This window comes from Temnothorax longispinosus, chromosome 8 (genome assembly GCF_030848805.1).
Source record: "Temnothorax longispinosus isolate EJ_2023e chromosome 8, Tlon_JGU_v1, whole genome shotgun sequence".
Lineage (NCBI taxonomy): Eukaryota > Metazoa > Arthropoda > Insecta > Hymenoptera > Formicidae > Temnothorax > Temnothorax longispinosus.
Genome location: NC_092365.1, coordinates 12,163,732 through 12,175,120, shown reverse-complemented (window position 1 = coordinate 12,175,120; position 11,389 = coordinate 12,163,732). Strand labels below are relative to the sequence as shown.

Genomic DNA, 11,389 nt, shown 5'->3' with positions numbered 1-11,389 from the left:
CAATCACAATCAAGAATGTTGTGCCCGCAGCATTTTGTGTCAATCCGTGTCACATACTACGTTTACGCAAGCGTTACTGTAGTAATTTACGATAATTTCTTCGCGTAAACGGAATTTTATAGTAACTTACGATAATTTACTCCGTGTAAACGGGTGAATTACCATAAGTTACTACAGAAGTAACGCTCACGTAAACGTACCTTAGTATGATACTACATTTACGCGAGCGTTACTTTTGTAGTAACTTACGATAATTTCTTCACGTAAACGGGATTTCGTAGTAACTTACGATAATTTACTCCGCGTAAACGAGTAAATTATCGTAAGTTACTACAGAAGTAACGCTCGCATAAACGTAGTACCAAGCTGGAGTAATATGGCATGTATTTTCCACGTAACCGCGTAACCAATTAAAAGCGTTTCGCATTTTTGGTTACGTATATTCATGCTTCTGATTAGTTACGTGATACGCGTTACTCAGAAAATATCAGTCTAATGGAGGATTCACATTGCGTCCGATGTTCGACGTACGACGATCCGACATCCAATAACAGAATTTATTATTAGAGACAAAAATTTCCTATTGGATGTCGGATCGTCGTACGTCGAACATCGGACGCAGTGTGAATCCTCCATATATGACCGCACCCTCATACAGAGGTTACGTGAAGCTGCGGGCTCAATGGAATTATGGACAGGGTTGATTATTCCCCCCCCCCCCCCACACACACACACACACGCACGCACGCACACACGCACGCACGCGCGCGTATATGTGTATGTATGTATGTGTGTGTATATATATATATACGTGCAAAAATAATCTTATTCAATATTTTTACTAAACAAAAAAAAGATTATTACACACGTGTTGTATGTACAAATGTTTTCTTTAATTAATAACACTCTTTTATTAACATGCAAATTTTATTTATTAAATTAATCAGATTTAATCAAATAGAATGTAAAATTGAACAAGTTTAATTAAAATAATTCAATCTAACTACTTGAGTATACCTTCGCGCGCGTAATTATTAAGTAAGCGAGGGAGACAGAGGAAGAGAGAAGGGGAGAAAAGAAATACTATTCCTACAATTTTACAAAAAAGTAAAATATATTGTATCATTTAGGAAAAGTTTATCGTATCAATTGCTAGTTTATGTACAGAATTTTCTTCTTAAATTATGCACGAATTACAATCAATACAAATGTATCTGAAATAAGCAAGTTGGGGAATATCTTAGTTTTTCGATTGCCATAAGAATATTCAGATAAGATGACAGTTGTTTTGTTAGTTATCGATACATTACATTAGCCGCTATATGTTTGTGCAAAGTTCATAAGACACGTCTGATTAGTTTCGAACAAGTCATTTTCGCCATCATCATGATGTTATTAATCAACATAGCTTTAAAACGTAAAAATCTTGTGTCGTTAAATAACTCTACTAATAATTATAAATCAAAAACTCAATTTTCTTAAGTAAATAAAAAAAACATATTATAAACATTTTTGAACCAGAATTTTTTGGAGCTGTCGCCTATCATTGTTACAATAACAACAAAAAATTTTCCTTGTACCGCATCGAGTTTCATCTTATTGTTAGTTATATCGTATTCGTTTTTCGGTTTTTATAATCATCTCCGATAGTGCGTATCAAAGTAATCGACCAGATTATCCGAGATCCGGGTCGAGATATACTGGTCAAATAATAAAATGATAAAATATTAAACAATACATATTTTTCCTCAATACGAAACAATCGCAAAAAATATGTTGAATAATTTGCCCATCGAATTAAAACTTTATTAAGCTAAATTAAATAAACTTGATATCGAAACGATATTAGAACATCATACTGCGAATAACAAATTATATATATTATGTAAGTACTGAGCGACAAAACCTATCCAGGGCGATAACTAACATATTAATATTCATTTGTATATAAATTCTTACATATATAAAAATTTAAAGTTATATTATATTCGTGGAAAAGAAGAAAGCACGTTCACTAATTAAATAAGAAAAATATAGAAATCCTCCTTATAATTATTTTCAGTGGTTAACCATTGAAAATAATTATAAGGAGGATTTCTATATAGTCGAAGAAGAATACAATCTTTACGATTACAGCCGGGCCAAGAGTATGAGCATTGACTATCAATTGTAGCTCGTGCAAGAGCTCTATTTGCTAGCGTCTGTCCGTGCGTTATTTACCACAAGCTGCAATTATCTCAGAAAGTTTTTTCAACACCACACCAATATTAATTTCTACGTCCTTGGCGAACATCTTCAGTTTCTCGGAGGGAATCAAAGTAATCGATCAGATTATCAAATCAAGTAATAAAGTGATAAAATATCAAACAATACATATTTTTCCTCAATACGGAGGTTTAGCCCGGCTGTAATCGTAAAGATTGTATTCTTCTTCAAGTATATAGAAATCTTCCTTATAACAATCGTAAAAAATATGTTGAATAATTTGCCCATCAGATTCAAACTCTATTAAACTAAATTAAATAAATTTGATATCGAAACGATATCAGAACATCACACTGCAAATACCAAATTATATATATTATGTAAGTACTGAGCGACATATCTAGATGAAAAACCTATCCAGAGCGCTAATTAACATATGAGCCGCGCGTTATCCAGTCTAATATTGGAACATTAAACGTAAACGAGTGACTAAGGTATATACCATACGATACATCCAAAACACTGCCACATAAGTTAGAAACTTACTATAAAAATAAGGCACAATTTCACAATCAGGGAATCCTTCTTATCAAATGCTACTCCTCGATATCCCAATAAATGTATCCATATATCAAGCATGTATCATAGACAATGTAATTACCATCATTAAACTAAATCATGCATAAATATTAATATTGTGCCTTTAAATATGTTTAAAGAGAATGACGATTTCTTAAACAACCTACTGTATTCTTATGTCGGTAGCAAACAGTCTTAACAATGAGCGTAAACTAATCATATCGCGTTCCATAATCGCGTAGTCCTTGTGTCGGTATGTATTATGTTACGTGTTGGGAATTAATAGTTCTCATCAGATGTAACGTAGCAACGTTAGTAGCGATTGGCGATTGACGACAACGCAACGTAGTTGCTCAACCACTGTATCGTTAACCAAAGTTTCTTTAGGTTTATTGCTCTGCTGCATACAAGGAGGACGAGACCGATGTTCTCTTTGGCCTTTATAAATAATATAATTCTGGAACCTGCTGAAAAAATATTTACTAATTAATAAACAATTTATCAGAATTACATTAATATTATGTACTATTACGGTAATAATTATTAAATACTATAAAACTTACATAAGTTGAATGTACATATTGACTTTTTTAATATTAGAAATTAGATGCGAGCAACTTGTATACGGATGTTCAATGGACCTAACATGTCGTCAAACATAGATCTCTTCATAATCGGTTTTGTGCCTTGCAACAGCTGAGCAAACGATAATGTTTCATTTCCAATTAATTTGATATCAGACGTTTTTTGCACATCCAGATAGAAAATATCATCTGAAAACAAACTCATAATATTAATTACAGTATAATACAATAATAGATAATTTAATATAAAAAATCAAGTTATAAAATTTTATACATAACTTACTTGACATTTTGACGAATCCTTTTATTTCGACCTTTTGTCCTTTTTCAAAATCGATGTTATCCTCAGGCTTATAATCGGTAATTTGAATTTCCAGTTTATATTTACCGTCTGTAATAGAACCACTACCAATAGTTTTGAAAATATTTGAAAATATATTTAAACTGGTTTTAATATATCCTCGTACAACTGAAAAATATTTTAAACAAATTAATTTTTTTTTAACATATACATATATACGTATGAACATAAAACACATAAAATATTTCTATATATGAACTTACAAATATAATTTCACATATGTTTCATAAGCAAAAGAAAAAACATTAATAACATATAAATACTTACGAATGCAATAATTTAAATGTTGAAAAACGTCTGATAAATTTACTAATTGTGGTTTTATCGCAGTTTTTAAATCGAAAGTACCCAAATTATTAATGATAGTATTAGAGCGAATTATGAGTTCATAAGAAAGAGTCCCTTGATTAAATTCTGGGAATATCGTCTTCTTTGCTTTTGCTCCGTCAATATGAACAATCTTTACAAAAAAGAAAAATATATATAGATATACATATAATATACATATATTTATACATTTATACATACAAAACAAATATTATATAATAAATTTATTACAATGTTCGGTTTGATATGATGTTTTATGCGTTCTATTTCCTTGTTCTGTACTACCACTTGTATACGGTGACGACTGTTATTGTTTACTATAAATTTTAGCAATTGGTAATTTTGAGCTTTATCTAGAAGTTTGGGTCCATCAATTTCATCAATAAAACCAACAATCTCTCTAAAAAATTTCAAAATTTAAAAAAATCTGTATTATCAATATATATATATATATATATATATATTATAGCGTGTCATTTTGGGGCAACTTTTTTTTTCATTTCACGAATAGCATATATACTTCCAGGAAGGTAAAATAAAATACCTGTTAAATTTTTAGTCCTTAATATTAATATTAACAGGTCGCTCATCGCAATTTTTTATTTTTTATTTAGTAAGATAGAAAAAATTTTATAACTATCTAACAAACAGTAATACAGCATTGCGCCACATAAATTTTCTGTAGTAAATTTACCGCTCTACAAAAAAGATCTCTTATCATTTTTTCATAAATTCAACCGTTCAAAAGATATTCAAAGTTAAAGTTTGATAAATTTTACAAAACATGTTTTTGCTTCTTATGAATGTTGTATCATATCGACTATCAAAAATTATGAAATAATCAATACATATTTTTGTAGAAAATTTAACGATCTACAAAAAAGGTCTCTTATATTTTTTTCATAAATATAACCCTTATTTAGACGATATTAAGGATTAAAGTTCAAAGTATAAACCTTAATATCGTCTAAATGGTTATATTTATAAAAAAAAACATAAAACACCTTTTTTTGTAGATCTTTAAATTTTCTACAAAAATATGTATTGAGTATTTCATAATTTTTGATAGTCGATATGATACAAAATTCATAAGAAGCGAAAACAAGTTTTATAAAATTTATCAAACTTTAACTTTGAATATCTTTTAAACGGTTGAATTTATGAAAAAATGATAAAAGATCTTTTTTGTAGAACGGTAAATTTACTACAGAAAATCTATGTGGCGCAATGCTGTATTACTGTTTGTTAAATAGTTATAAAATTTTTTCTATCTTACTAAATAAAAAATAAAAAATCGCGATGAGCGACCTGTTAATATTAATATTAAGGGCTAAAAATTTAACAGGTATTTTACTTTACTTTCCTGGAAGTATATATGCTATTTATGAAATAAAAAAAAAAGTTGCCCCAAAATGACACACTCTAATATATATATACTTGTACGCGCATATGTATGTATTAATGTTAAAAAAGAAAAATTACACAGTGGAATCTTCTAATTGGATTGTTTCCAACATCTCATCTGAAGCAAAAGAAATTAATTCTATTTCATTGTTTCTATTTAAAATAGAAACTTCTTGTTTATTAGAAGACCTGTAAAAAAATTATATCAATGTCTTAAAAATTGCAGAAATTAGAACCACAAACATAAAAAATATACACATACAAACACATAGCGCGCATGCATACGTAAAGGAGGGTTCACATTATCGAGCCAAACCGCGGGCCGAACTTCGCCGCGAACCGACATTGTCAAGCCGACAAAGTCCGGCTCGATAATGTGGACGCATGATCGGTTCGTGGCAAAGTTCGGCTCGCGGTTTGGCTCAATAATGTGGACCCTCCTTAAGAGAAAAATGAGAGTGGTCATGCCCGCGTTTTGGCCGTACCCGAATCCTGTCAGTATATGCACGTTTTTGTGGTTCTCTTCCGTTAAATTCAAGATTTTTTGGTTTTATTTCCAAAGAGAATAAAAAAATCGTGGACATAGCACGGAAAAGAACCACAAAAACATGCACATACCGACAGGATTCGGGTACAGCCAAAACGCGGGCATGACCACTCTCATCTTTCTCTTTGTAAACACGCTCACGCACACGCTCAAGGTTCGTCTACAGGTCGCAACGCGTCAAACGCATTTGCAAACGCAAACGCAAAGTGATGGTTCTCCGCACGCAGCATACACGTAATCGCAAATCCGCCATATATAAGTTTGCGAATGCACACATGCTACGTGCGGAGACCCATCACTTTGCATTTGCGTCTATGAATACGTTTGGCGTGTTGCGACATATGTAGACGGGCCTTCATGCTCACGCACAAGACCACGCACACACGCCCACGTACACACACATACTCACGCAAATACACGCTCACGCACACGCCAACACTCACACACGACACAAGTCTACGAACACGCTCATACACACGCTCATGCTCACGCACATGCCCACGCACATGCACACGTTCAAATAAAATGAGAAAATATAGCCAGTTAAAAAGTTAATTAATTAAAACAAATTTATTAATTAATACTTTTCTAAACATCTCTAAGAGTAAAAAAACAATTTATTACTTTATAAATATGTATATTAATATATTCAATAATATGAACTACACAGAGTTTTCTTTATCCAGTAAACGCGCTAATAACTGCAGCTTGCACTACGGCAATTTGATTGTGTATAAAAAAAAGTAAATCACGTGAAGCCAAGACTAATTTTTTATTCAATAATTTATCGCTTTCATAAGATATATCAAATTAAGAAAGTAGCACTCACCCAGCTGAATTTATACCATCAAATGTAACAGAAATCGTATTGCGAGAATTATCACCCTGTGTTGACTGTGACATTTTCTTTCTAAATAATTTCTTCTTTATACGACTCACTTCTTCACGCAATACACATTCAATAGTTCTCGTTGTTATGTACAAACTATCATTTGTTTTTACGTTGAGAAGGAAAAGGAAACACTGTAACATAAGAAAATCATTTCTTTATAATTCGTCATGAGTAGCGACTGTTGCGCGTCCCTAGCGCGTCCCGAGCAGAACCTTCCAAGTCGTGCATCGATGCGATTTCCGCTAGGGCCGCTAGGGACGCGCAACAGTCGCTACCCATGGCGAATACAAAGGGTGATAAAAAAATATCAATCGCAAAATAATAACATATAAAATAAAAGTGTGCAAGTAGAAACTTGCACATTGCTTCCTCATAGTTTTAAAGTGTTCAAATTAGAAATTTGAACATTACTTTCTCATAGTTTTAAAGCGTAAATGTAGAATGCTAATTATAAATTTGCATATTAAGAAATTAACATTTAATTTTGTTCAGAAAGGTTCCTCTATGATGAATCAATTATTTGTATATATTTATTATATGAACAAAATAAATTATGTTTTAAATTACAATTTAAAGAAACTGGCCCAAGTAGTTCATGTAAGATTTACGAGTGCTTCCATATAAATATATATGTATGTATATGTATGTATATATATATATATATATATATATATATATGTGTGTGTGTGTGTGTGTGTGTGTGTGTGTGTGTGTGTGTGTGTGTGTGTGTGTGTGTGTGTGTGTGTGTGTATGCGTGTGTGTGTGTGAATTATCGGGTTATATAATCGGACAATCACCCGCATGATGGCCTTTCTTTGGCCTATTTATTCCAGCCGCTATTATTTTGCGAACTTTCTCGCCCCATTCTGAGCTATTCTATCTAAAATGATTGTAATACACAAATATCAAGTACCGTGTGACACGAGCATCATACGTACATGTGTAACTGTCGTGCGTGTGTAATTAATCTGAAACAATCTTACAGCAGATCAAAATTTTCAGGACACGATGTTGTCTCCGTTCGAGGATATTTACCCTAAAAGTATAGTAACTTATTCATATCCTGATATTCAAATTTCATAACGCGACACAATGCAAAGAGTTGTTCTATACTTGAAAAAATTTAGTTTGGTATCTCGTAAATGTACAGCTTATTTGTAAATCTAACTCCTGACGCGCATCAACGCTTTTGGCTTCATTTTCATTGGGCTTTATCAGATTAGCCAAAGCAGATTTTATATCTTTCTCCGTAATAGCAAAGAATCGTACTTTGCCATATATCCTATTAAAAAGAAAGCTGTTTAATAAAAATATATTTAAACTGTAATCAGTGATCGTAAAACAATAAAAAGAATCAATAGCTTCAATATCTACAAATATGATGTGTACAAGCAACTTACATTTATATGTAATTTTCTGTGCATACCTTGCTGCACTGCATTTATAACTTCAAAGCAAATATTTTCACCTTCCTTGTCGCAATCTAACCATAATACTAAATAATCACAATGCGCTCCTTCTTTGGCCAAAAAGTATGGTATTTTCAGTTTCGGTACCGCTTCTTTCTTCTCAGTTGAACAGGAGAACAATTCAGCCTGAGATATACATTTAAAAAAATTCAGTTATTCTGTACATAATAAAAAACAAAACTCCAATATATCTAATCTTACCAGATCTACTTTGTCTCAGTTGTTGTATTTTCCAATAAAGTCTACTGTCATAACGTGTTCACATACAGAGGTCATTTTAAAATTTACAGTCTCGGATCTAAATTGACCTACCCATTCGTGGACGGAACAAAAGCCATTCAGTCCTAAAGATATTCGTAGAAAAAAATTATTATTATAGAAATGATGAAGAAGGAAAGAGGAAGCTAAAGAAGGAAACAATTTAAGTTATCAACATACGTTTTTTGATATTACATCGTCCATTACTCAATATATTGGCCAGGGATGCTGCCAAAGAAGGTTTTTCAGTTACCATCAAAGCGGTTTTCATTTTGACGCGATATTTTCTTCATATGGCATTACAATTGATTTCTTCTTCTGTCATGTGGCACCGATTCCTAATACTCTGACGAGCTCGACACGGCCAAGATTAAAGGCTTGGGCACATTCATCTCCGAATCGTAAGAGGCAAGAGGACTCACGCAAATCAAACATTCCGAATCGTAAGGAGCTAAAAAAATAATGAATATGCAATAAGCAGTATATATGAAATAGAGATAAAAAAGACTGAAGAATATAATAAAATTAGAAAAAATTGTCAATATAATAAAAAAGTTTGCAAATTATAAATTTACATATTGCTTTCTCACAATTTTAAAGTGTACAAATTAAAAATTTGCACATTGCTTCATCATTTTATTTTACTCATAAAGCTTCCTTTATGAAGAAGTCAAATTAATAAATATTAATAATTATGTATCAAATAAAATATAAGCTTCCTCAATAGAAGAGCTTTATAAGTGAGTGAAATAAAATGATGATGCAATGTATAAATTTCTAATTTAAACATTTTAAAATAGTGAGAAAGCAATATGCAAATTTCTAATTTGTACACTTTTTTATATTAATAATAATACCTAATTGTTTACCGAATATTAAACATGGATAAATGATGTATTATGCGCATCATACGTGAAACAGAACACACTTATGGACATGTAACTATCATATGTACTCTGTTTCATAAATTAATATAAAATATGTATTTAATATAAACATTAAATTGTGAAATGCTCAATATTCTTGAAACGATAATAATTTTTATTATTACCTCTCCATATATCTTAAATGTACATGAATTTTCTTCGAACTCTATATTTGTAATATCTTCAACTTTCTACGCTTGTTGAATATTTGTATTATAAGCACCAATAGCCAGTTTCATTTAATCTCGAACATTAAATTCATCGATATATCTAAAATAAGGAAAATTTTACATTGCACATCTCTTTACACAATCTTGTTCAAGATAAAGTTTCTCTCTCTCTCTCTCTCTCTCTCTCTCTCTCTCTATATATATATATATATATATATATATATATATATATATATATATATATATATATATATTATGGGGTGAGAGAGAGAGAGAGAGAGACAGAGAGAGACAGAGAGAGAGAGAGAGAGAAGAGAGAGAGAGAGAGAGAGAGAGAGAGAGAGAGAGAGAGAGAGAGAGAGAGAGAGAGAGAGAGAGAGAGAGAGAGAGAGAGAGAGAGAGAGAGAGAGAGAGAGAGAGAGAGAGAGAGAGAGAAACTTTATCTTGAACAAGATTGTGTAAAGAGATGTGCAATGTAAAATTTTCCTTATTTTAGATATATCGATGAAAAAAAGTGACTTACACCACTATGGTTTCAACTCCATATATATATATATATAAGTCACTTTATAAGTCACATATATTTTTAACATAAATATAAATACAATTATAATTGATACATATATGGAGGGTTAAAGCCATAGTGGTGTAAGTCACTTTTTTTAACCTATCGAGTTAAGTTTATAGATGCAGTCTACACATGCAGATATGTTGAAAGAAGAAAAAAAATTGACTTACACCACTATGGCTTTAACCCTCCATATATGTATCAATTATAACTGTATTTATATTTATGTTAAAAATATATTTTGCATAATTTATCTCAAAAAATATTACCTTTCCACGTATTCATTACTGTGTAAATCACATTCCTTCAACAACTTTATAAATTCCTCATCGAAACGTTCCACCAATGTCAACACACAATCATCTATTTTATACAGCGTCGTTTCAAACTTTTGCATTTCTTCCATTATTGTTTCGCTATTACCATAATACGCTCCAATATTCTGCAACAAAAATATTTATCTATTTCATACTTGCTTCTTTTAAATTTTCTATTTTGGTAATACAATACAATCCAAAATTGCGACAGAAGTACATAATATGTGATTGAACGAGTATTTATTGTACTCTTGCAGCAGTCTACTGTAAGGAGCTAAATAGTATAAAATTTCATAATAGCTTCTTACAGCAGATTGCTGCAAGAGTACAGTAAGTACTCATTCAATCACAGATATTATGTACTCCTGTCGCAATTTGGAGCCGTTTTCTTACGCACTTCTTCGAGACATATCTGAGTTATCAGAACACACACACACACACACGTACGCATGCAAAGACACACACCAGCATACACACCACACACACACACACACACACGGACGTATGTACGCGCACGCCCACGCACACACATACACACAAACACGCGCCCTATTTATCAATAAACTACGTTTACGCGAGCGTTACTTCTGTAACTTATATATGATAAATAACCTCTACGTAAGAGGGGGCTCTGTAGTAACTGATGACAATAATTCATCCCACGTAAACGAGTTAATTATCGTAAATTACTACAGAAATAACGCTCGCGACGCAACCGAAATTCGGAATTAATCGATTGCATTTACTGATGAAAGATCACGTCAATATCCCGCGATATATTA

The 11,389-nt window shown here is 31.7% G+C and overlaps 1 protein-coding gene across 1 annotated transcript; it reads right to left on the bottom strand.

Moving 5' to 3' along the window:
- Window positions 1-1,124: 1,124 nt before the first annotated feature.
- On the bottom strand, window positions 1,125-7,818 carry LOC139817705 (uncharacterized). Its single transcript, XM_071785973.1, has 8 exons — window positions 7,697-7,818; window positions 6,837-7,030; window positions 5,539-5,649; window positions 4,288-4,456; window positions 3,997-4,189; window positions 3,652-3,837; window positions 3,348-3,557; window positions 1,125-3,251 (listed from the first exon to the last, which is right to left on the bottom strand). The coding sequence occupies exons 1-7, from the start codon at window positions 7,700-7,702 to the stop codon at window positions 3,388-3,390; spliced, it is 1,029 nt and encodes a 342-aa protein (XP_071642074.1). The 5' UTR covers window positions 7,703-7,818; the 3' UTR covers window positions 1,125-3,251; window positions 3,348-3,387.
- Window positions 7,819-11,389: the final 3,571 nt, after the last annotated feature.